Here is a 27,370-nt window from a genome sequence, read left to right as displayed (position 1 = left end):
GTACAGCTTAAGTGAGCTGTGCTGCTGGACTTCCTGTTGCATATGCAGACAATGTGGAATGAGTGAGCCTCTTGTCTTGGTAGGGAACTCACCCATGACTCAGCCTTACACTCACTTTACAAGCATGTGCTAGTTTTTTGATGGCTCTGGAGGACTGGGGCCTTGAACAGCTTAATGTATGTGTTCCAAATTTGAAACAAGATTTTTCTAGTCCAAGAAGTGGCCCCACCCTTTACTTGAGGATGAGCCATCAAGGCTTTTCTTGGATATAAGTTCTAAGCTGTGATTATACAAGAATATGGGAAATATTTTCCATGTAGCTCTACCTATTTGACTAGGAGACATGCAGCTGTGTTTGAATTGTTCAAAGGTAAGTGGGAAACCACTCCCTCAAGTGGTGCCATGGACAGACTCATGAGGAGAGAATAAAATGAAGCTGTAGCAAGAGTGCACTATGAACACCACACTCTGCAAACAAGCATTGCTTCTGAAAGCAGTTTCTGCATGGCCTGCTTAGTACCTTTGAGTGGAACTGTGAGCAAGAAAGGTTTAAAAAATCACTGCTGAAAGTTCCAGATGAAGTAAGAGGCCATGGCATCCCACTTCATCCTTAAGACATAATACTGAAGTGTGCTGCAACATACAGTATTTCTGCTGAGGCAAGACTAGACCAGGTTGTTGCAGGGGGAAAGGTGCAGTCAGTGGCGTATTGCTGTGGTGCTGAGTTTAACTTAACACTTCATTTACCTTTTTTCATAAAATGCTACTCTGCAGTATCCTTGGACAATCCAGGTGACAGTGACTGGAAATTCAAGTCATGATTGGGAGGACCAGAATAGCTGGTATACCTCTTGTGCTGAAGTAAGGAGTGCAAATCAGTTCTTAAAAGGGCAGCTTCCTGTGCTGCAATATCTTCCCCTCCCAAGAACTGGTATGTAGGCATACTGTGATGAAAATAACTTGCATATCCTAATTTGAAAGATGTTCTTTAAGGCTTGGCTCTTTGAGGAATATGCAATGAGAATCTCCATGTTAGGTAAATTTTCCCTTTAAAGGAAACAACACATGGTCCTCAAATGCAGTTATACCAGAATTTGACTGTAGCTGGTCCTTGTTTTTACAGGTGATAGAAAGCAAAGCCTATGCTTTGTTCTGGTTATATATAAGTAGCCTTTGTTCCTAGAGCAGAAGTGCCCCTACTGGGAGGAGAGAAACCTAGTTCTGGGTATAACTGGCTTGAATCTTTCAAAAAGCAAGGATTGGGTGTTTCAGTCTTTAACAAGCCTAGATACAGCAAATAATAGGTACGAGTATCCTTACTAAACCCTAGGGCCATATGCCCTCCCCCATGCGTATTAAGTAATGATACTTCATAGAGCACTCAGTGGGTGCATTTTTTTTTGCTTGTTTTTTGTGTGAAGGTGTGAGGCGAGTATTGCTATATGCCAGGCAGTAGCACAGAATTCACTCTTTCATTAAACTCTGTGGTCTGCTGCTGGCATGAACAGAATTGGCTGCTTTGATCCAATCATCTGCAAAGATGCCTGTAAGAGGGAAGTGGGTAGATGGCCAACTGAACTTGAACTTTGCTAGACTTGATGTATGTGGCAGAGAAAAAACAACATCGAAGTTTCTTCTGGGAATAAGGGTTTCAGGAAGAAGTTCTCACCTCAGGCAATGACTGTAGTCTGTGTCATTTGGCTATGAAATAGCTGGGATCTGTGCCTTGCTGTCAAACAAGAAAAACAAGATGTATTTGTCTGCAGGCCTGTTACATAGCTTGCTTATAATGGGCTGGCGAACAGGAAGAGAAGTACTTCCTTGAGTACAGCAATTAAAACACATAGCTGGAATAATTAGGCTTAATGAGAGAGGACTAACTAACATGAAAGGAAGGGCCAAGGGGTCACAGTGAGTGGACAAGTGAACTGTGCAGTGATCAAATTGCAGTGGAATAGTGACACTCCTTACCTCCATCCAGGTGTTCTGAAAGGGCTGTTGTGCACTTGGAAGTGTATGTCATGCATGTAAGGTGCTTAACAATCCACATGTCTCTTTGACCTCTTGCAGCAGTCAACTGAACTTCAACTCCAGCTAGCCATCTGCCTTCCATTCTTTCCTTGACCTGAATGAAGTTAGACTTTGATTCCCCTCTGGAATAATTCCTGTAGGAGTATTGGTAATAATTTTAATGTTTAATTCCTTGACTGTTCATACATCAAAACTAGCTGGATCTACCAAGCTACAAAATTACTTTTATTTTTTCACTGATGCAAACATACTTTTTTTCCTCTGTATTGTGCTCTGTTGACATGCAGCTTTCAGCCACAAAAGGAATTGGCTTGAGGAGCATACTGTTGAAATCCTTGCTGGATTAACTCTGTTGTGCTGGTCCCTGACCCTTAGTGAAGGGTGGGAGAGTCTGATCTGGTAAAGGTGTCTTACAATATGCTTTTTCTTATGCACTCTTATTCCTTTCTCCCTGCCGTTATAGTTTAGAGCTTTCATTTAAACTCTGATATCACCAAGGGCTTTGGCCATGAGTAAAGTCCCTTTTGGAGCTGGCTGTCAGTGGTTCTGTCTGATGTGGTGGCAGCTTCTGGTCCTCACCAGAAGCCACCCCTGCAGCCTCTCCAGTAACAAAACCTTGGTAAGTTTGAGGAATTTGAAAAAAATCTGAGGAGCTGGTGGAGAAGGACATCCACCTGAAATGCAGTTTTTCCTTCTATGGTCCAGGTTTGTAGACAGACAAGGTGAGAGAGGCATGGGAGCTGCATGAAGTTCTATTTCTACCTGCAGCTGCCAAATGCAAGCTTGTGACATGCAGATCGCCACAAGGTGGCCACGGCTGTCGGTGGGGTTTATACACATGTGTATGCATAGGAAGGGTCTGGGAATGCCTTGTGCTTGTACCTTTCTGACAGTACTGGGGTGATGGTTGTACCTTGAGGCAATGGGCTGGAGGGGAATGCATGGGGGACTGTGGGCTTCTACTACCCTGGGGGCACCATCTGCCTAGCTTACAGGAATTGGAGCATTTGTCATGCATGTGACAGATACGTAGAGAGACTCCAGGAGGTGGTGAAGTCCAAAGGGGAAGGAAGGGGAGGAAGAGCTTTAGCCTCATGACCCCTCCTCCCCTGTGGGCAGCGACCCCGGGGGGACCATGACAGAAGCTCATCAGGGCCGCAATGCATTCCAGGGATAACTCCCTGATTTCAACAACCCACGGCCCTTTGGAACAATTTCCAGTGCTTCCTTTGGTGTGGCAGGCCATGGTGAACTCCTCAAGGAAGGTACCCATTATGTCCTGAGCTCAGACAAGTTATTACTGCCAGCCCCAGCTTGACATTGCCTAGGAATGAGAGACAAAAGTTGGATATTTATGAGCCTGGAACAGTTCTAGAGACTGCTTCATTTTGTAAGGACAGGCATAAGGCATTAAGCAGATAAACCACTACTCTAGAAATAATGGTAAGTATAAATGAAGAGTTATTTAGCCAACGAATTATGAAGCCTACAGCTGTTTACATTTAAGATTAAATAAACTCTCCCTCTTCCTCTCATATATTACATCCTCAGTTAATTGGGATAATAAAGTCTCAAGAATCCCTCTGCCACCCTACTAGTAAAGTGTAACTAATGCAGTGGCCATGTGGACTGGAGAAAAGCAGCAGAAAAAGACTAGAGATGAGTATCAGATAGCCACAGCTGCAAGGTGATTGAAGAATGGCCAGGGCACCCTAAGCAGAGCTGACACCCTTTCCACCTTTGCAAACACATGCAGTGGAGAACTGCTCAGCTAACCTAGCCCAAGGCAAGCCCTTGCAACACTTTCTGACTGCCCGTGGGACCACTAGAGCTCACCCTTTCCCAGAAAGCCTTTAAGCTCAGCTGTAGAGTGATAATGTTGCGGGGGTGGGCCTGGCAGTGTTTGCCACTCACAGGCCCTGTGCAACTGTCAGAGGACAGGCTGGACTGCCTGCATGGTACTACCCTTGCTCTGACCCTAAAAACACATAGAGCCGTGTATACTGGCAGAAAAGCCAATCCCAGCAACACACTGCTGCATCTTTATTCTAGGCTGGGCGTTGGCACGTAGCTAACTTCATTACCCTGGCTGTACTCACAGGCTTAGCTTGCTTTACCAGCAGGGGGAAACAGAGACCTTCGTTCTGCCTTATGCCACTGCCACAAGAAAAAAACCCCTAAATTTTTAGTATTTCCTTTTTATTTTCAATATGTGGAAAAATCCAGGTATTGTTCCACAAACTTACAACTCTGAGGACAACAAAGCTCACAGTAAGAAACTACTGCAAGACCTACAGACAGTGTCAAGACAATGAGGGATATAACTGTCATTATTAATGTGGTGGCAGTGTTCCTGATGTGTAACAGAAAATTGAATTGAATTTTCAGGAGGATATAGCTATACTCCCCAGGGAAGTTCAGAGGTGTGTGGTGTTTGTTTTACACAGAAACATTATATTTTCGTGGTTAAACAGCCTTGTAAAATCAACTGCTATTTATGAAACATAAAATCTACACACAGTAGTAGTACAGACCAGTATTTTAGGAGGAAACAGCTGAGCCAGGATTATTCTGACAAATCTTTCTGCAGTTCTGACCAAGAGACAGGAACTCCATGTGGCTATTATTAATTCATTTCCCAATCATCACTCTACTTGAAACAAGAGATCATTAACTCGCTGGACTTAAAACAATTCAGTATTTTAGGACTTGAAAGCCCTCTGAAAATTCCACAATAAAAAGCCACCACACAACAGCACACCTCTACTCAGTGCATCTGAATGCATACTAAGTTCCCTCTTTTGGTTTACTGCTTTACATGATATGCAGTGATATTAGTCCACAGATCTTCCTCGGTGGCCAATGTAAACCCACAGCTCTGGAGCTAACTCAAATTGTCAATTCATTCTCCTCAGAAAACACTATAAAGTTACCAGAACCTTTTGCCTATTTGTGCCAAGATTCATTACTTCCCTAGTGTCCAGCTGGCCTGCATTTCAGGGTGTGTCTTGTTAAGTCCACCCAGCAAATACTGCCAATCTACATCTTAAATAAGTGATCTCTTTTTGTATATATACAGAGCATCTAATCCTGGCACTGCAAAGATACTAAGGCTGCTTGGGATCCCTCTTCAACGATCAGTAATGAAACCTTAAAACTAACCACAGTCCTCCACAGTGACTGAAAATGTACCACCAACACCTTCAATACCTCTCTGTGTCCCATGGGTCCTTGTTCTTTATCAGAACATCTAAGACATTTAGTGTTGTTAACCTGTGTGTCTCCTTTGCTTGGCAGATTGTGTGTGTTGGACGCCAATTTAACACAGTGGGACCATCATATTAATCTCACCTTCCAGGAGAGCCAGGGTGAACACTATGGCAAGGCCAGCTCCAAGCTTGGACACCAATGACAAGTTTTTCAAGGAAATTAGTAATCTATCCATATCACCCATATTGAGATCTGCTGGGATAAACAAGCCCTTGTAATATTTTAGCTCCTCTGTCTTAACCAAAAGGAAGTGGAAGAGAGAGTGTTTCACAAATAGAACTATAATGCAAGCAAAGTATACATTGAGATTTTTTTCTCTTTCCATATTCTCAGAGTAACTGAGATAGATACACTGTTTAATAAAAGAAAATTAAAAATCCAGCTAGAGAGAAAGCTAGAATCCCCAAGTGTTGTTAGCTTAGTTTGTTCCCCGTTCCTTGATAAGGGTTTAAAATATCCCCCTTGTAAAGTTCTGGGCCAAATCAATGAGTAAAAATTAAATGTGCCATCAGTTAGCAAAGCTTTTCTAATTGATTTTCCTTCCTACAAGCCTGCTCATAGAAAGGTTCAAGCTATTATTAGATTGCTTACAGTCCTGATTTTCAGCAATTTTAAGGCACTTTGTTTTGTGTAGCTCTGGGAAGCAATTCTCAATTTCTTCAAGGGCAAAGCAATTGGAATACACTGAGACTTATTAGCCACATTATTAACAGAAGTTATGATCGCCAAACATCCAGCAAAATTATTGAAACATACTGATCGTATGATTTGATGAGTGAATTAAAACCATTTAACAGAATCACATTTCCCTGTGCAGTCTCTCAAGAGTAGCTGATCTTCACACTTTTACAATAGCTTTTCCAAGATTTTCTCCCTTTAACATTCCAATAAAAGCCATTGGCATGTTCTCAAATCCTTCTGTGACTTGCTCATGGTACTTCACCTTTCCCTGTCAAAAGAAAGAAAGGACATTGCTGAATTTTCATCCACCAAAACTGAATATATAACAGCATATATATTTTATTTGAAACATGCAAGCTGACATGCACCAGGATAACTGCAAAACCAGATGGGCTTTTGTGAGGATCTGCTTTTTTGTAAAACCTTCTACCTGAAGTCAGAACAAGAAGCAAAAGTCACTGCTGTAAAAACATACCAGGATAGATTTATTGCTACCTGATCCCCAAACAATTGACAGGTAGGGGATCATTTCCCCAAGGCCTGTCTCTACTCATACAGAAGTATAGAACTGCAAATTGAATGACCAAAACCTGACCCATCCCAAACCCTCATGTTTAGAGAAGCTAGAGCCTCTTAGCCTTTAGTGTTCACACAAACTTCTCACAACCATGAACCAACTTGGATACTAACTCAGTCATCACCTAGAAAAATAAAATACAAGAAATTCCCTAATAAGTCCCTTTACTATAAAAATATTCATTCTTTCCAGTAATTTCAGCACAATACTGCAATGGAAATCCATACTACAAAAGACTGAATGAGAAATACAGGCATTACTCTAAATATGAAAATCTTCATTACCAGATAAATGTTTTGAATTAATCTGGAAGCATGCTTCTTCAAAGCCTACATGTATTCTGGATTATACTGGAGTCTACCAGCTGATATGAGAGATCTCAACAAAACAGAAGGGATCAGATATATTTACTATGTTTTAAGTGTCCCCAAGAGTCTCAAGGATCAAGTCAGGGAGAAGGAAAGTGTCATGCTGGGATCTCACCTAAACAGCTATGAGAAGAGACTTCTTGCAAATATAGAATCGGCAGTGTGAGTACATCTCACAAACAACTGCTCCTTCCTTCTTACCTCCACAACCCACTTTAGCAGAGCCTGCAGACCTTCCTTACGGCGGTCATTCCATCGGCTCACAAGAAACCCCTCCATTTGAAGCTCTTTGAAAATCATGGGAAACTGCACATAAGGCCCTGCAAGAGAAAAGAAACAACAAGCCACCTGCAGTATCAGTTTTATTCAGAGTCAGACCCAATGCACAAAGTGAGTTTTTGCCAGTAAAGACCACTGAATCACATTGTTTCAGCCAGAAGCAAAAGATATTTTTTTCCAAAAAGAACTTCCAACACAAAAGACTAAAGAGTCACGGACAAAAAGTCACCTAGGGAGACAAAAGCCTGATCCATAAAGCTGTAGAGCTAAACAATTCTGAAATCAGCTTCATTCAGAAATAAAATGGCCTCAGCTTCACTGAGGGACTTAAGCTGAATCTCAAAAATACTGGTTTAAGACCTTGTTTGATAGCTGACAGGCTCTCATGCTTTCTCTAACTCTCAAAATTTAAGTTATAAACTCTAGAAAAAGTTTCCTCAATCATAAAAGTTTGTGATAGTTTCCTCGTTACCAAAAACCTGTTCCATTTTTTTAAAGTGAACTGAGAGTCCAAACCTGGTCAGCTACCAAAGAGAATACAAGCCTCCAATTTCTTTCAGAAGGCAAATCTGGAAAATTTAATTATATTGAAAATGAAAATTTGTTCACTCACATTTCTCAGCAGTTTTATTAGTAGCTGAAATCTTCTGGGAAAAAAAAAACCCAAAACCTTAAACTGAATTATCTAAAAACCTGATGGAAAACCATTACCTTGTCTTAAAGTGCGTACTACTGTATAAATGGCATCATGACGCCACACCTGCCTTCTTCTGATCCTGTTTTACATATTTCAGCCAGTCCTTCATTTCTAATCAGCTGATGTTCACCAGACAGTGTGCACAAAGGAGGATGAGTGCATGCACACACATGGAGCATGGTCCCAGCATCCCACTGCAGCAGTTAGTTACCCAAATGTGTACACATATATAAGTTTAAGTGGCACAGGGAAGTAAACAGTAGACTTTGATTATGTCTTTTTGCCATCACCAAGGAGAAAATCAATTTAGATACAGTAAAGGCTCTCACCTTTCTGAGGTACAGAGTCATTGTACTGAGAGATGGCTCCACAGATTGCAATCCTTCCATATTTCTTCATCTGGTTGATAGCAACACTCGCAAATTCTCCACCCACCTGCAAGAACCAGAGCATGTGCAGCATTAGAGACAGTGTTTAGCACTGACTGCCAAAATCTGCCAACACTGCCTGTTGCACCAACAGGTTGTCTGGGGAAGCAACTTCCACTACCCCAAAGACTTGGTGGCTCCAGAAACCCTTGCATTTATGCAGTGCTATGAGACTCAATCTCACTCTTCTAAAAAGTAGTTATGAATGTAGGGAATCAATTTTAATTCCAAATCTGCTTAACAAAGCTTGGTTTGGAAGTATCAGGCAGGACTAGCACACAGATCCCTCTTCCTCAGGGTACTAAGAAGCATCAACTCTGCTTTTCCCACAGGCCAGTCTGCAATTTTGCATCTTTACATCGTGGTGACGTAAACTTTTCAGTTTAGAGTTCTCATCTCCAAAATAGGGATGTGCTGTGAAAAGAAGCTTTTAACAGTGAAAATATGTGAAAAGATATACTGCTGTGGGGAGCTCTGCAGAAAAGATGGAAGTGAGAATGAAGGGAATGGGCATAAAATCTATTTAGGACCTTAGCAGCATGGGACAAGAAATTTGGAAGGCTAACGCCTTTCCAAAGTGGCAGGAGCTACTGTCACAGAGACAAGCACTTTGCCCTGACACCAAATATTCCTTTCAACTTCCAGAGAAGGGCAAAACACCACATCATTCATCTCTTGATTGTCAGAAGCACTGCTGAAGGAAAGACAAGCTAAAGAGATGATGATGGCTTCTTTTAAACTGGGTACCTAGCCAGGGAGTTTAAAGCTGGTATATCAGCTAATACCCTTGTGGCCAGGTAATATATTATCAGGTACAGTGTGTATGTTAGTTGTAGTAGGAAATCAAAAGAGACAGGGCTAGTTCTTTATCTTGAAAGTGAACTGACATTCAATAATTTCAGCTATATTTGGGAGACGTCAGAAACTTTCTAAGAGCTGCTCCAGTAGCTTTGCAAGTGGGCCTTGCTACTGTTTTGTTTACAGGTATCACTGCAGCCTCCATGACCACATGATGTGGAGCCATCCACACTCACTCTCCCTTTTCAGCAATATCAGAGAACTGCCTGTGGTTGAAGGTGGGGCCAGGAATGGACTGGATCACTTCAATGTTGCTGTGACTGTCACCTCCCCAAAATGTGCCAAGCTTTTCAGAGAGTGAAGTAAAACTTCTCTCTCTCCATTCACAAATATTCCCAATAATTCAGCTTTTCCTTTTAGGTTTTGTTCTTTCTGTTACTGCTTAAGTCAGCTGCAGAAGTATGTGAGGGAAGGGAACAGAAAAGCAGTAACCTTCTACAGAGACCACTGCTTGATTAAATGGATCTCCATATTGACATCTTGGTGTAGACTTCAATTAGATGATTAGAATATTGAGTTCCTGCTACAATTTAAAGAAAATGACAGCTGTTAACTTTCTCTCTGAACTTACATTGTCAAAGAAACAGTCGTAGCCATCAGGAGAGGCTTTACGCAGTGCTTCATCCAGAGATTTAACAGTCTTGTAATTAAAGGCTTCATCAAAGCCTAATTTTTTCAGATAGGTAACCTTATCATCTGAGCCAGCACAGCCAACCACTTTGCAACCCTGCAGGAAAGGAGAAAAACATTTATAAACATCCCCTGACAACAAAGGTTGACACTCAGTGTGCTGGGTGAAAGGCTAACCCTTAAAGTAAGGTAGCTGTCAGCACATGAGCTCCTGAAACATCCAACTACATTTGCTATGTCTTCAGGAGCTTTTCCATCTCAAGACCCTCGTGTAGGGATGCCTTCAGGGACGCTTGTCCTACTGATCATTCATGGCCCTGTTGCCCTGTTTTACAACTATGTCTTCCCAGCAGCAAGCATGAGCAGTTCAAGCCACTCACCCCAATTTTAGCAAGTTGCCCCACCACAGAGCCCACAGCACCAGCTGCAGCATTAACCAGCACTGTCTCTCCTGGTTTCATCTTGCAGACCTCCAGCAGACCAAAATATGCAGTGAGGCTGCAAAGAAAAGGAAAGAATGTTCAGTGATGAATAAAAGATGACAGACAGAGACGTGACTTGACCACACTGAAACAAAATACCATCACTACCAAAACAAGATTAAGTTTTTCTATAATGTGAAATACAAAACTTAATCCAACCTTCTTAATATGGCTTTTCCACAGCCATCACAGGGAAAAAAAAACACAGATACACTGCTGGGAAAGAGAATGTTGAGGCAGAAATCTCTCTAGAGGTAAAAACAGCTTTCATTGTGCTCATTAGTCAAAAGGAGAAACACAGATAACTCTGTAACTCACATACTGGAAGAGATAGTAAATCCAAGGTAGACAGAGGTCAGTTGCCAGTTGCTACCTACTAGATTAAATTCATCATCACAAATCAAAACTGACAGAAAAAGATAAAAAGGGTGAGAAAAACTTGCTGAACTGATGGATTCACTGTTAACTCATATGGCTACTGGGTGAAACATGGAATTGTTAAGGTTGGAAAAGACCTCCAAGATCACAGAGTACAACCTTTGGCCAATTACCAACTTATCAACTAAATCTTAGTGCTAAGTGCCACATCCAGTGGTTTCTTGAGCACTTTTCAGGGATAGTGAATCCACCACTTCCCTGGACACCCTGTTCCAATGCATGAAAACCTCTTTACGTGAAGAAATTCCTCCTGACGCAGCTTGAGGCCATTTCCTGTGGTAGAGAAGAGCAAGATCTCCTTGAGCCTGCTTTTATCCATGCTAAATAAGTCCAGCTCCTTCAGCTGCTTCTCATCAGCCTTGTTGCCCTTCTCTGGATATGCCCCAGAACCTCAAAGTCTTTCGGTGAGGGGCTCAAAACTGGAAACTGTACTTCAGGTCTCACCAGTGCACTAGTAATCTGTAGGAGCCTCTAAAATAGCTCGCTGACTGGCAAGGAATCCCACAAAACTCTTCTTCTAATTTCTAAGTTCAAGTTAGAGGTTCCACATGGTCTCAAGTGAAAGAGCTAACTGAATCCCTCTACAAGAAACCTAGAAAAACATGCATGTTGAATGATATTGAAACAAAGTCTGCAAAGTTCTCCACCACACACAGTTTTGCAATAATTTTGAAAGCCTTCCAGATCATTAGGACTGACTAAATCCTGATTTCCCATTAAAACTACAGAGAATGAGGTAAGAAATGCAAACAAATGACTCAAAGATCCCAACACTAAATATGGTTTCTGCAGTTCCGCCTTGCTGCAGTGCAATTTAAAGGACATCTATATTGCTGCACGGGGTTGATTCTGGAAATACAGTGATGGCAACAGAGCCCAATCAGCAAAAGCAGACTAGCCCAGGTGCCAGTGAGGTTTGAGACTTTCCACTGAGGTTAACACAGACTGAACTAAATTCTTGCCATCTCTTCCTGGATCCTCTTTCTGACTTATTACACCTCCTCAAAGAGAGGCACAATAATCTCCAGGGCAAATCTCCTCTGATGTAGAGGATGGGCCAAACTTCGTGCCCATACAGGGCAAGGGCACCCAGAAGCACACCTTTTTTACCAGTATGAATAGGCAATATGCCTATAGACAAAGTTCAAAACAGCCAGCCAGAAACCTCCTATACACCAAAATCCAGGAGATAGCTGCCTTTTTATCTCAAAACTTACCCTGGCATGCCAACTGTTCCAAGAGCTAGAGATTTGGGGAGTGATTCCGGCCAACTTGAAGGAAGGTGTTGTAGGTCTTTCCCATCAGAGATAAAATGAGTTGTCCAGCCCTTGTTACCCACGACAAACGCCCCCACTGTGAAAGCAGGATTTTTGCTTTCTACAATCCTGTTTAAAAAGTAAAAAAAAAAACCAAAAAAACCAACTAAACAAACAAAACCAACAACAAAAAACAAAACCACATCCTTTTAGAAACAAATCAATACTGGTTCTTCCATTCTTCCTGTGATTCAGAAAAGAACTATTTCATGTTAGATTTTTATCCCATACCTGCTGATGCTGTAGGTGCGAAGTGTCTTTCCTGAAATGTCCACAACCTCTTATCACGAGTGAAATAGTGGCAAGATGATTTTAGATTCAGCCCCACCCACGATAAACCAAATCTTCCCACACAAGTGCCAACTGTTTCTTCAACTAGCACCAGTTTGGTTTGAGATCAGATCAGGCTTCTGTGAGTTAGAATGCAGCAAAGGGGACGCAGGGATTAAAGCATGGAACAGCAAGGAGTTGCTGATAGGTTGTCTGTTCTCCGACAACCTGCCCTCATTTAAAAGCTGAAGATCCTGAAGATGGAACCTCTTGGGATAACGAAACCAGATACAAATCAGTATCTAAAATTAGGGAGATATCTATATCAGCAGTCTCTACGCCAAATGAAAATTCCACTTTTTTAGCTCAACAAGAAAACTGTATTGGAAAGGGGTAGAAAAGCAGTTTACAATTATTAGAAACAGTTGACCTTCTGTTCATCAGACTTGGTTGTTAATTTATCCCAGCCCTCAATGTTTCTGTGGAGAAACACAGAAATCAAAGACCACAGATGTTCCTAGGCAGCAACTTACAGGCAGCACAACAGGAACAAGCTGACAGAGGGAAACATCTGTGTAGCTACATTACCACAAGCTGGGACAAGGATGGATTTAAGGTTATATAACCCTTTGGTTAGAGCTGTATCCTTGGTGATGTGGAGGTATTTTCAGCTCGAATACACAGCGTGCATAGTTGCAGACATGCAGCTACTAGCACATCAGGTTTTAAAATGTGAAGTTCAAAATTTGTGGCAAGTACAATGGTTGGTGCTTTATACCGGTAAAAATTGCTCTGAAGACATTATTACTAGAAACAACATATAGATGCATGTCTAAATGCTCCCAGAAAGGCAAAAGAGGTTCTTAGAGGAAAAACACATTCAAACCAGTTACAGGTAAGAATGTCAGTAGCAGAAGTATGTAGACACAAGTCAAGCATGGGAACATAGGATGTCTTGAGTGTCAGCACATTCCTGTTGAGATCTGCCACGCACATTGATCACAGGAACTGAAGGTCTTACCTGGCAACCTGTGTGCCTATCATTATGTCACCTTCCTTCATCTGCCATTGACTGTAAGGTCTGCAACACAGGAAAACACAACTTACTGTATGCAACTTTAATAATGTTCCAGACACACTACAAAGTAGTAGCAACTGTTTGACCCAGGAATAGAGTATCAGCAGTGCTGCTGAACAGATCACAAATAGCTTGTCATTGCAACAACATAGAGGATGTTTTCCAGAGCCAGCTACTTGGGCATCCTGGGTAGGAGTGCTGGAGGGATGATAGGATTCATCTTCCCAGCACGGTCCACCACTACAAGAAGTCTGAGACACAGAGAACTATCTCCAAATTTAGTGTCCGCAATGCCTCTTCAAACTACAGTAGTTTCACGAATACAAGCCGCACGGATTATAAGCCGCACCCCCGGTGCCTCGACAATGTTGCTGTCTTTGTCAATAGATAAGCCGCACCCCGAATATTAGCCGCACTTTCGTTCGTCGCGAGAATCCGTGCGCAGCTTTCACAAATTGGCCAATTAGTAACAGGATCGCAGCATAGCGGGCTTTACTGGCTCGGGGCGGGGCCAGGCAGGCTCGGCCCGCTCATGGTTGCTGACGGGGCCGGCCGGGTGGTGCTGCAGCCGCCGCCGGGCTCACTGGCCCCCCTCTCCCGTCAGCACCGCCCCGCCGTTGCGTTAACGTAGTCGCCCTGCCGGCGGCCCAGGCACCGCCGCCGCTGGCAGGCACGCCGCCCGCGTCGCCGCTGCGTTAACGTAGTCGCCCTGCCGGCGGCCCAGGCACCGCCGCCGCTGGCAGGCACGCCGCCCGCGTCGCCGCTGCGTTAACGTAGTCGCCCTGCCGGCGGCCCAGGCACTGCCGCCGCTGGCAGGCACGCCGCCCGCGTCGCCGCTGCGCTGTTTACGTAGTCGCCCTGCCGGCGGCCCAGGCACCGCCGCCGCTGGCAGGCACGCCGCCCGCGTCGCCGCTGCGCTGTTTACGTAGTCGCCCTGCCGGCGGCCCAGGCACCGCCGCCGCTGGCAGGCACGCCGCCCGCGTCGCCGCTGCGCTGTTTACGTAGTCGCCCTGCCGGCGGCCCAGGCACCGCCGCCGCTGGCAGGCACGCCGCCCGCGTCGCCGCTGCGCTGTTTACGTAGTCGCCCTGCCGGCGGCCCAGGCACCGCCGCCGCTGGCAGGCACGCCGCCCGCGTCGCCGCTGCGTTAACGTAGTCGCCCTGCCGGCGGGCCAGCCGCTGCCGCCAGGCTCGCCGGCCGCCCCCTCCCATCTGCACCGCCGCCGCGTTTCCTCGCCCTGGCCGGCACTGCAGGCCCCTGCACCGCCGGGCTCCCCCACGCTGCTGGCCCCGATTCTGCTGGGCTTCCCCCGCTGCCAGGCAGCCCCACCCGCCTGCCTTCCTGCTTCTGCCATGCTCCCCTGCACTGCTAGCCCCAGTTCTCCCGGGCTCCCCTGCCCTGCTGGCCCGGGCTCTGCCGCCCTCCCTGCCCCGCCCTGCTGGCTCAGGCTCTGCCGCCCGCCCCCCACACTGCTGGCCCCGCCTCTGCCAGGCTTTCCCACCTCAGCCGGGGCCGGCCGGGCTCCAGCTTGGCTTGGGGCTGCCGCGGGCTCTCACTTCCGTGTTGGCAGCTTTTAGAATTTTGTTAATAGATTAGCCGCCCCGGAATATTAGCCGCACTTCCGGGTTTCCACCAAAATTTTGGTCAAATTGGTGCGGCTTGTATTCGTGAAATTACTGTACCCAGTCTCCCTGTGCTTCAACTACTGCCTGTTGGGTGTATCAACAATGTCCAACTTAGAATATGTGTCCTTTAGCACAAGTTTGCTGAGTTAAACTAAGCAGGAGCTGCTACGAGGCTGTAGTCTCATTTGAGTAGATTGCATTCCAGTTGAAGACATGACAAGGAACAACAGCTGTTTCCAAGAAAAGTCTACAGCAGAAGAAATGTTGCCCCAATGTCTAGCTAAATCTGGCACAGCTCCATATTTTGAGTCTTGTAATTAGCATATATTTTTTAAAAAACAGACAAAGGCATTGGGACTCTGGCAACAGTGTGTGCTGCCCACTGTTGTTTTGAGGTTTAAGTGGCAAAACAAATTAGGTGCTTTAGCTAGAAATTCAGAAAGGACAAAAAGGTATACCTCATGTAAGGATCAACACTGAGAAACACTGACTCAAGCAGCAACTCTGCAACGAAAGACAAAGCAAATTCCTGGATATTAACAGCACAGTAGAGCATAGTTTTCACAAGTCAGTGTTTCAGCTAAATTGGTATGAACTCCTGATAGCTCAAAACCCCCATATCCCTCTTTGTTTAGGGAAAACCAACCAGAAACAACTACTACATATATTAGTTTTGGGTTATTAGTATGCTGTTGAAAAAGTAACTTTTCCCAGTGTAGTTTTAGGAAACTATCTTATTTTCAACCCTGCAATTTTGCATGTGTCTGCTGTCTCTACAGAGGGGTCAAGCAGCCAGAATTTCTTAAAAAACCTCTCATTTAATTTTGATATATTAAAATGTCATCCCATGATTCAGCCAGAAGAGGGTGGCACAGGTCAAATACAAACTACTTGGCTGTCTTAAACAGAAGGCATTAGTTCAAATTTTCTAAGTAGCCTAATCCACTTTATTGTCTCTATTAACACTAGTTCTTGGGAAAGACATTGTTAAACATGTTTTAAACTTCTCATTTACACAGTACTTTTAGCTGTTTTTCTCCACCTACTAATATTTTTCATCGCCTGTGTTGCAGTGCTCTAGCTAGTACAAGCTAGAAATGTACTCAGATGTAAATACCTTCCACTACTTGAGAGTGAGTGAGCAGGAAAGCCATGTAAAATAACAAGGAAGGCCATTGCCTTTAAAAGTGTCATTGTAGTGTGAACTTATGCCTCTTTTTGCTTTAGGGATTAAAATAGGAAGTAAAAAAACATTCCACGTGCTTAAATACCCACAGGCATGAAATTTTTAAGTGCACCCATATATGTAAGAAGAAATGAGTTTTCAAACATTTAAGTTGCAAACTTAATTGGTACTTTAATATCCTCCTGCACACCTTTTAAAGTGTGGCAAATTTTGTAAATAACAAGTGGTGGAATGAGGTTCCAAAAATATGGTATAAATGTCCATGTGAAACCAAAAATCAAAGTTCATTCTTTTATCAACAGCTCTTGTTGTTGATATGTCAATAAGTTACGTATTCTTACTCTTCTCAAAACAGAGAAACTCAGGAATAAAAATTGTCGTTTTTTTTTTCTTTTCTATTTATATTCAACCTCTCTTCTTGTTGCAACAGATCAAATAAGATAAGGACTGGCAAAAAAAAGTAGATATTGAATTCAGGCAGAAATCTTGTCATCTTACTTCTTGAAATAAAAGACCAACCTTCACTGATTCCAGCCCCAAGGTCTTTCAGCTGCAGATTCACTCCCAATGCAGTCACTCTGCTCTCCCCAACCACTATCCCCAACATTTTCCCTATCAACATGAAAAACTCCACTGAAAACCTACTCCTATAGGGTATCTTGTTCTCCATCTTTTTCTCCATCTTTTAATTTTGCAAATTAAAGTAGATCAAAACATCTTATTAGTAAAACGTGTTAGGGTCTTAACACAGTTACTTCATTGGTTCCATGGCACAGTCCACTCCTCTCGTTCTGCAGTAAACAAATTCTGTTTTCCTTGTGGTTGTCAGTTTTGAGGCCATATCACTTTGCTAATTTTCTCCATTTGCAAACACATTCGAATTTTTCATCAGGCAGCAAGTGTGATTAGGTAGCATGAAACCCTGAAAAGTGTAATCCAAATGCTGTGTAATGGACTTAGAATTCAATCATTGTTTCTGAGGGCATTATCAGAAGGCAAGGTCTCTTTGAAACCACCAATACTTCTTCAGCAATTGTTCTTCTCCCTTAAGGTGCACAGCTTGTGACAAGCCAGCAATTTTTGAAACTCCAAAGAGAAACATGCAGTTTTATAGATTCAGGGCCACACACAACAGCAATCACATAATCTCCAGAAAAATTAGTAGTAACAGGTAGCACTCTGCTCACCTCCATCCTTTAGATTTGGTAGCTCTATTGTCTTCAGGTCAAAGTCACTGGTTTTGGGAAAACCATCAAAATGCTTCTTTAGAACCCATGCCTTGGCAATCACCATCCTGTGTAACAAACACAAAGCACACTTGTCAAAGCGATACCTGACGGTGCTGGGCTTCTCAAGGGGCTGGTTCAGATTTCAGGCAAAACACCTATCTCGCTAATGTGCCATTACTCTGCTTGCTTCTGTGGTAATTCACCAGGTTAAGAAAATGTTGGAAAAGTCCCCTCACTGCTTTAGCAACCCAGATCTTCCTGTGACCTGTCAGACCTCCTTGCCTGTTGGCAGCAAGTCCTCACGTGGGAAGTCATCCCAGTAAAATGTACTACTCTAAAGATACTAAAGAAGAAAAATGTACTATTTTAAGAGGAAAAAAAAGTCCCTTTAGAAAAAAAAAACTTAAATCTATTGCCCCCATTACCTGAGGTGTCTACTGAATCTAAACTTTTACAAGCTTGAACCAAAGTGCAAGTGAGAAAAACAAAGGTAAGCAAGACCCCTTTCTGTGACACTCGTATTGAAAGAAAACGCTTCTCCACCGTTTGCGAAGCTGAGAGCCTGGAAACGGGAACACATTGCTACCAATAAGTTCCATACAAGACAGAAACAAACAAATTACATGCTTCAATTCTATCCTCACTGGTGCTTTTCCCTTCTTACACCCAAGTGCACCAACAAGAACAAAGAAAGAGAAGCTTATACTTTGATCAGGTAGATGAAAACTGGGTCTTTCTGCTGACGAGTGAATAACCTTCCGTGTCTGCTCTGCTCAGTCGGTGGCTGAACCCCTTCAATCACGCTCACTTAAAAAGGGTGAAAATGTCTGCTGTCAGCAAGTCCCGCCCTCAGTGGACTTCCCTAGGATTAAGTGTAAACTTCCAGCAAACACCGCATAAGGCACACCCATTGTGATTCAGCTTTTTCCCCACTAAGATTCTGGGTCAACCCTTCACCCCCCCCCCCCCCGGTTTAGCGCCCAGCCACTTGCACAGGCACGGCTGCCAAGCACGCAGTGCTAAATGCATAAAACCCATGGTTCCAGAACCCACAAAATACTGCAGTCGGGAGACCACGACTATCCACTACAATAATAGTTTCTTCAAATTATGTTTTACCCATCCAGCAATGAAACTTAAAAGTACTACCTCTGTGCAAAAATATCTAATTAAAAAAACAATGTCCATTTAATAGCCCGATTCACACTTTAACACAGCAAATACGTTCGCCACTCATGGTGTGCTCCCTGACACGCTCATTGTTCCTAACTCAAGGAGAGCTTGCGTGGCTCAGCCCCTATCTACGGGCCACCTCAAGACACCTTAATAGCAAACTTTGGCATTTTGCCCCAATTATGTTGCAACCAGGCATGTAGCAAGGGAGAAAGCTCTGTGCAGGGGACTGTCTTTAGATTTCGTTCTTTTTGTGAAAACGCACAAGTACATGAAGGGTGAAAAGTGTAAAGAAACTAATATATAGCGACGGGTTCAACTACAAAACCCATGAAGACAGAAGTGCTAATTAGTAACGAGGACCTGAGGAAAAAAAGCAAAATTTGTTTAAAGATGCACATAAAAGGATCAGCGAGAACATGGCAAGGTCTCCACTATTTAGATAAAAGAGTAAGTCACCAAATCCAGAAACTAATCAGCACTCAACAACTTTCTGTGATGAAACAGAGATAGATAGTCCGTGCTCCTCAACGACAAAGAAACACACCACTAGTCAAGGTTTTCTGCACCAGAAGTGCGTGCTGGGAAAATCACCTTTCACGAAATGAAGAAAGTATCATCAAAATCAATGTCAAAGCATTCCAGAGCAGGTAACTAGGTCTGCTGCTTTATGTATTTCTTTTGGCATCAACAGTGTTTGGCCGTAACAAAAGATACCACAACAACAAAGCAAAGCCAGAAAACGCGTTTACAGGAGCAAAAGGAGAGTTCAGAGTAACACAAAACTGATCCTACTTACTAGCTTACACGCATGGGCATTGAGAGGGATTTATCCCACCTGTGTACCCCGCATTCAGATAGGTACCCAAGTGCTACGACCAACAATGACCAGGGACAAAGGGATGCGTGCTAAGCGGGCAGCCATTCACTGTTGTGCCATTTGTACCCCTGGGAAGCCAACAGTGATTGAGAAATGCTTTGTCTTCCATCATGTCATATATTAGTGAATCATCCCAGATTTCTTGTCTCTTTTGTCTGTATGCCTCCGAGGCACCAGCCCTGTTCTTTACTTTCCCACTATCCCATCTTCACAGCTTGAGTGTTCACAGCTGAGTACAGGAACTTGTTAATTGCTTGAGACTGCCCTTTGTTTTCCCTACCACACCCTTTAAAACATGCTGTAATCATGATGATCTGCAAATCTACATACCGTCAGTACTGGCCATTTCTGTCTCCCTTCTGTTCCTTCTTCGGGTGTTTCCACTCTCAGATCTCCCATGCACAGGAATCCTCACCTCCCCATCAAAGATCTCTCCTTTTTAGAAGACACAGGTTTTTGCGGCAGAGCAATGATTCTGCCTAGGAACAATACTGAAAGACTAATTTCACTAAACCTCTTTTTATTATATTTAGGCCTGATTTTGGAAACAGGACAAATTTTCTGCTTGCTGTTTCTCTTTTTCTACTGAAATTGCATCATTATAGTCACTTCAAGGCTAGGAGACTTTCCTACAGGTCATAAAACAAAATGCCCCAAACCAAACAGAAAACAACACACACGTATTGATTAATGGATCCACTAACAAATTTCCAGGTTAACAAACTGAGATTATTTTGTATGTTTAGGAAGTGGTAAGGACTACATTGCTAAAGCATATTAAATAACTCAAAACGATGAACAGTAGTGTTACAGCATCTGTGAGCTCCAGTTAAATTTTACTGCGTACCAAGTGTGTCATAGCCACAGTCTCAGTTCCAAGGGCAGTAACCTGCTCTTGAAAACTGTAATACTACTTTGTTTTCAATGTCAGTAGATTTGAATAATATATTTCTTTAGTTTTATCTTAGTTAACCAAGAGTCCTGTGATTTTTTTTTTCAATTTTGCAATGAACTACATTTAATTAGTTAAGAAAACGTTTGACTGTGATTTTACCTGTGGTTTTGATTTAGATCTCTGTGGGCTGATTGCAGTAGAAAGCCCTGAGAAATTACCTCACTGTACCTGCAGAAAGGAACTCCATGGACCCATACCTTTTAGAGAACCAAATCAATAGCTGGAAGAACAAAATCCAATAAAGAATGATTGAATGGTAATCAATTAACTAGAGATGAAGCAGAAGTCATAGAACATAAAATGTATATTGAGAAAGATAATGAGTCAGAGGCCTATACACCCAGAAAACTTGATTATGTAATACATTGTAGGTGCAGTAAGGGAGCCATTTCATAGTTGAGTACACACCAGAAAACTTAATCAATAGTAATTGTCTAACCAGGACAGTAAATTTAATAAAGCACTGTTTACCTGGATAGAATTTGGGTTATCCATTAAACAAAGATAGATAAAATGTTTTGGAAGTAATTAAAAGAAACAAAACACATATACCCTTATGAAATAAATTAGGCAGATTTTTGGGAGTGAATATAAAAAAAATCTTGGATGTTATAGTGTATATAAATGCCTGAAAATTGTTGTTTCTTTGAACATGTCTCTGGCAAATAAATTCCCAATATTTCCAAATTTTTACTCAAAATTGTTATTAGGAATGTTCATCTAATAGCTTTTTGCTAGTAGATTTAAAACTCTTATATTGCTTTTGTGTGTTTTCTGTATAAAGTGTTTCACAAACCCTTATAATCAGTATGGAGACAGCTATAATAACTTGAGAACAAACAGCCTAGACAGTGATAAAAAGACTCCTTTGAAAATAAGGTGATGCATTTCTGCTTGATTTTATTACAAAAGAACCATCAAAGCCTTTGCTGAAATTGAAGTCCAAGACAGAATTTATTCCGATGACATTCAAACCCTCCTTGCCCTGTGGTCTAGCCCATCCAGTTATCAAATAATAAAAAACATCAAGGAAAGAAGTAATGGATTGGGAAGTCTTGGCATTTTGCACTAGTAATATTTGTAACAAAGCAAAGATCCCATCTGTGTTCAGACACTGCAGCTGCTGCAAACTGTAGCAGAGCTGAAAGAAAACCACCTTCACATAGGCAGTCATAGCTCAGTCCCCAAAATCAGCATGGGTAAGGAGGTACACAATGGAAGAGAAGGAGGAAGAGGTGAAAACTGGAATACCATAAAACATACTAGCAACTAGAAAAGAAGGTCAGGAATAAAAGAGACAGACAAGTCTGAAAAAATTGAAATAATTTGACTGAAGGCTGAAGAGCTAATGGTGATACCTGAAATCTGGAAATTGTGATATTAAAGTAGAAAAGTAGTAAAGCTTTCAAGAGAGCACGAGTCAAATCAGAAAAGTTTACGTTTCTTAAGTATCCTCAGCTGTTATTCCTGATTGGTGTGGTATGGTTTCCTGGCCTGGACTTGGCCAGATCTAACCTTGATGACAAAATCCTGTCTGTTACATGAGTTAAATTCAAATTTTGGGTTAGCTTAACAGTTCATTGTCCTGACAGTCACCATTTGGAGATAAGATTGTGATACTTCTCCTTATATCTCCATTCTGTAGCAGTTATACCTATGCTTACACCCACAATAGAAGAAAAGGGTATCATTAAAAGCTGAGTAAGATGTATCTCAGACATAATTCATTTGTAGATTGGTTCTGAGGAGAAAGTCACCATAGCAGCAAAGTTTTTCGGGTAATCGTCATCATATCTATTTTCTTCCCCCAGATCTAATTTATTAGTCTTTTGCAGCATTTCAAAGCAATGTGCCATGAACCAGCATAAGGGACTGATACCTTAAAAAAGGGAAAAAAACCCAACAACCCACAAGAAAACCCCCAACTAACATAAAAAAAACTTCTTGGCAGAAGATACTGCCACAGGAGTAATAATCCAGAGGCTACCTCAGGATTTCCCATACACATATAAGGATTACCAATTACCTGGGAATAAATATGGCTTCAAATCCTACATGCCTACAAGCTTTAGCAAGAATTATCTGTTTGTCCCCTCTGATTTAGTTCTTACAATGCTTTTTCAACTGTTCTGTTTTTTTTTTCCCCTGTGGTAAAAACAAAGTAAAGGAAAACCACTCCCATGTGAATTTTGGCAGAGACCATACTGCAAATATCCACGCAAGCATGACACTGCATTTTAAAACCTTTTGCAATACTATCAAATCTAGGAAGAAGGTCAAAGACTGGAGATCACTTGTTATCACTCTGCTAAATGATTGTGTCACCCTGCATTTACAAGGTTGCAATTCCAACAGAAGTTCAAAGGAGCAAGCTCACAGGGTGAAGTGAAAAAGGAAGTCAACAGACTTTTCATCACAGAAATAGGTCAGCTGCATTCAGCTCTCACTAGCTGTACATAAAGTAAGACCTTATCACTCTCTACAGCCATCTGAAAGAAGGCTTTAGCCGTTGTGGGGGGGGCAGTCTCCAAGTACCAGGATGAGAGGAAATGAGCTTAAGCTGAGTCAAGGGAGTTTTAATATAGGTGCTATGAAAGAATTCTTCACAGAAAGGGCTGTTATAGATAATAACCAAATCAAGTAGAATTAAATAGCAAAACATCAATTTTTATTTTTGCGACCGAAAATACGGTCCTGGGAAGCCACAAGCGAAAACACGACAGCGCCGAGCCCGGGGTCGGCACTGGGTGGACACACACACTGATCTGACCTTTATCGCATCAGATCCCCCACTATGTTCACACCCTGTTATTTCGGAGAGTCCAACTTTATACAGTGTTTTCTGGCCTGAGGCAAGAGTTTCCTTTGTTTCTGCTGTAAATTCTCATATCTAAATTAAATCCTTTTCTGGTGCTGCCCTTGACAAAGTCCTTCCTGCATGCTGATGAAGGCTGTGTCTGCTCCATATTGATGTGTAATGAAGTGCTGTCTTCTCGCTTATGGGAGGTGATCGGTACTTTGGCAGGTATTTTATCGATGATCTCTTCCCGTCCGTTCACCGGGCTAGGTCTGTTGATATGCTAATTACGGCCGTTGTCTATGGCCCCGGGTGCTTGGTGTTTAAGAGGTTCTTTTTATTTTATTTTATTTCATACAATCCTTTTATATAAACACGAATTATAACATATATCACAGGGCTGTAAAGCATTGGAACCGGAACATGCTGTCCAGGAAACTGATGGAATCACCATACCTTGAAGTGTTCAAAAACCATGTGGATATGGCACCTAAGGACACGTCTACTACATGGACAAACTACACTCATTTACTGGTGAACATGATGGTGCTGATCTTAAAGGTCTTTTTCCAACTTCAGCAGCTCTATGGTTCTATGGGGCACAGCTGTTCATGTGGGCTGACATAAAAAGCTGAAGCTTCTTAAAGGGCCAGCTGTGCTTTCCCAGTCACTGCACATCACCCTAAATTTCTTTCAGGCACTTTTTTTACTTCTGCCTTTTTAAAATGTTGATACAGGACAAACACATATTGTAACATCAGTAAATGCAAAATTTCACCAAAGCTGTAGAGACGTTCTATAACCCAGTTTCACTTCTTAGATTTGCAGCAACAGGCCTGTTACTCCCCCACAGAGAGAATCTGCTGTTTAATCTGCTTAATTTTACAGCTGCCAAATAAAACTTTGAGTTTTTAAAAGCATAGATTTCCACAAAGATTAAACACTCCCTCTTGCAGCATACACATCTCTTGCAGCATAGTGTACTAAGGGAACTCATAAGGAAAGTGACGAACTTTCAAGCACCAGCAAACTCTCTGATGTCCCCTCCTGGACTTCTGTAGTATAACAAGGGTAATTTCATTGCTGAGCAATTTCCTGCTTGTAACATGCACAACCAACTTCCCCCTCAAGATGGAAACTGCTGCACCAGCTCACTTGGCATATATATACCTCTGATTTGGTATTGTTACCTGTTATCTTGTAAGATTAAGGAGATGGATAAACGAGAAATTAAAGGGACGTGAGGAAAAAAAGAAGAGGGGTGTCAACAAGAGTCCAAGGAGACAAACTTTAAGAGTGAAAGTATAGATCAGCTTGCACACAGACATGTGAAGTTGTATTACTTTTGAAAGATAAAGTTTTCACAACCTCTTCAGGCAACCTGTTCTAATATCTAACCTTGACATGATTTGGCAGGAGGAAATCTCAGGACTCTCCACATGCTATTGGAAAACACTGTTTAGCAAACAACATTTGTCATCTCTTACTGTGCATTCCCCTCAGATGAGCTGGGTTCCATTCTCTTAATACTGTCTTGCTAAGCAGCTAAAGAAGGGTGCAGAAATGATAGCTTTGGTTTCTGCATACTGAACAAAGCCATTTCTCTCTTAGTTTTGCTTCATCATCTTGGTGGCTCTACACTGAATTTGTTAATGTGTATCAGTGACTTTCTTCTACTAGGGAACTGAGACCTCTGGATGCAGCTGGATTCAAGTTCAGGGTAGTGGAGAAAGATTCTGCCCTTCCAGGTCATGAATGTCTAGGTCCTTCATAAGGTTATCAAAAATTATGGCTAGCAATGGGCTGCCAACTGGACTTTGTCCTGTGGTGGACAATCCTCCAAATTAGGGACAAGTCTAACTCACCAATTTGTCTCTGAGGTAGGGCTAGATGAATGCTCACATTTACAGACCATAGGAAATACCTCAGTCAGAACTCACACCCACAACCAGTGCTGATCAGTGGCAAGAAGCAAATCTGTCAGGTGTCATACTGTCACTGCAGGACAGCTTCTTTGTCATAACACTGGGACCCCTAGGATGGCATTTTTCACCGATGCAACTCTGCCACTAGACCTTCACTTATAGTGGGAAACACTTCGCTACTCCAGTCGCTACCCTGCTGTCCACCCACTTGAAGGATGTGGAAAAAGAGGTGGTTTGCCACTGACAATTGAGGCAAAAAAGTTGTTCAGTACCCCAGCCTTCTCATACATTGCTACCTGCTTGCCATGCTTGCATTTCCCAAGGTGTATGCTTTCATTGCCCTCTCCTGAGTAACATACCTGCAGAAACCCTTTTTGTAATTCTCTGCATTCTTTGTCAAGTTCAGCTCCAGATGCCCCCTGGTCTTCCTCAGCCCATCCCTACACACTCAGATTCCCTATACTCTTCCCAGATACCTGTCCCTACTTCTACTGCCTCTACATTTCCTTCTTGCCTTTTAGTTTGACCTACTCACCCATGCTGATTTCTTGCCTTCCTTACCCAATTTCTTGTGACTGGAGATCACTAGGTCTTGTGCTCTGTGGAAGGTGTCCTTAAAAATACATCAGCTCTGTTCCACCCCTTGTCAAAAAGGGCAGTTTTCCAGAGGGTTCTACTGACCAGTTCCTTGAACAGCTGGAATTTTGAGTCCCTGAAGTTCACTATAAAGTTATTATAACAATAGCAAAACCACTCCTAGATAGCCAGCTGCTAAAAACGTATTTTCCTTCCTCAAGCCATGTGTTATATTTGTTTCCAACATGCTGTGTGTTAAATATCTACAACTGGAATTTTTATTTCTTAAAATGAAGCACTCAAATTTAAGCCTTACAAAATCAAAGCTATTAAAGATCTACTTAAGAACTAATTTATTACTACTTATTAATTATTTTTCTTTCCCATGTCATATGTAAATAGGGAATAAACGTGGCTATCTTTACAGGACAAAGCCTCTCATCAGGATTGGTTCTACTGTATTTCCATTTCTTTTTTTCAGGCTGTGGTTAGTCTGGATGGAAAAGGAACAGCTGGAGCAGGTACTATACTAGATCGCCAGCCACCAGCTCCACCAACCACACATTGAGAATGACTTTGGCTATTTGAAGAACAACCGCATGCCACCTTCAATGTAGTTCAAGCAGTCATCTCTTACAGGAACAAACCAGGAACCCTCCTGCAGGAAAGAGACCCTCTAGCATGTCTGCCACAGAAGGCAAAAGTAATTCGGGAACATTTTCAGTTTGCCACATAACGAGCAGGCTTCTATAGTTATACATTATCAGTCTGATTATTGTCCATACTGCAAAGTAATTTTTTCCCAATTTAGTTTCCAGATGTAAGCAAGTGAACAGCAGGTAAGGGACCATCAAGTGCTTTTGGCTGCACTATTTCCATCACAAGTGCTGTCACACTAATGCCTTAAACAGCTGCATCCAATGTAATTCCTGAAGCAAGCAAATACAGTGTGTTGTTTCCCTGATGTAATGTAGATCTGCAATCTGGGTTATTTCAAGTTACTGAAATAACATCAAACACAGTAGCCCAGGACACCAAGTTTTACAGCAGACCCTAGCAGTAACAATGTCCAGCAAGACTGGAGCCTGCCTGCAAAGTCCTGGTCTATTTACACAGCACAACAAAATAAAAGCAGGCTCAGGAATGAGAAAATGTATCCAGCCAACTCTGCTTTCCTGACTTGACCAGTGCAGTGCAGCAATAAATGGACAGCTACTGTTCTTCCAGGAACACGCACTCACACATTTTGAGCAAGTTCAGGAGGGTACAAAGACACTTCCCGCGCAGGCTGGAGTGAACGCTCCTGCTCCTCAGCCCCGCTACACGAACGCCCAAGCGCCTTCCCGCCCACCCCCATCTTCCCCGGGGACCGCAGGCCCGCGGCCCTCCCTCACGGGGCCGGCACCCGCCATTTCCCGCCTACTCCCGCCTCCGTCCCCGCCATGCCCGCCGTGCCTGGCTCCCTGGGCTGCGCGACGCCCCTTCCCACGGCGCTCCGGCGATGTCCGCTGCTCTCTCGAGAGGAGCCAGGCACGGCCCTGCACCGCCCCTCCCCCGCCAGGGAGGGCGGGCCGGGTGACGGGCGGGGGCGGCCGCCATCAGGCACCTCCCACTAACGGCTG

General features: G+C 42.9%; 1 protein-coding gene across 2 annotated transcripts; it reads right to left on the bottom strand.

Annotated features, from left to right (window-relative positions):
• Positions 1 to 5,981: 5,981 nt before the first annotated feature.
• Positions 5,982 to 27,331, bottom strand: PTGR1 (prostaglandin reductase 1). 2 transcript variants are annotated; one of them, XM_033084775.2, is made up of 10 exons: positions 27,204 to 27,331; positions 17,401 to 17,507; positions 15,486 to 15,531; positions 13,347 to 13,406; positions 11,957 to 12,124; positions 10,200 to 10,317; positions 9,761 to 9,916; positions 8,233 to 8,338; positions 7,129 to 7,247; positions 5,982 to 6,250 (listed from the first exon to the last, which is right to left on the bottom strand). In XM_033084775.2, the coding sequence occupies exons 2-10, from the start codon at positions 17,504 to 17,506 to the stop codon at positions 6,140 to 6,142; spliced, it is 990 nt and encodes a 329-aa protein (XP_032940666.1). In that variant the 5' UTR covers position 17,507; positions 27,204 to 27,331; the 3' UTR covers positions 5,982 to 6,139. The 2 variants fall into 2 exon arrangements, with proteins under 2 accessions (XP_032940666.1, XP_032940667.1); XM_033084776.2 differs by lacking the exon at positions 27,204 to 27,331 and adding an exon at positions 18,149 to 18,254.
• Between the last annotated feature and the right edge of the window lie 39 nt (positions 27,332 to 27,370).

The sequence above is a fragment of the Catharus ustulatus genome, chromosome Z, assembly GCF_009819885.2.
Source record: "Catharus ustulatus isolate bCatUst1 chromosome Z, bCatUst1.pri.v2, whole genome shotgun sequence".
In the NCBI taxonomy this organism is placed as follows: Eukaryota; Metazoa; Chordata; class Aves; order Passeriformes; family Turdidae; genus Catharus; species Catharus ustulatus.
The sequence above is the reverse complement of the archived record's forward strand: the minus strand, read 5'-3'. Positions and strand labels throughout refer to the sequence as shown.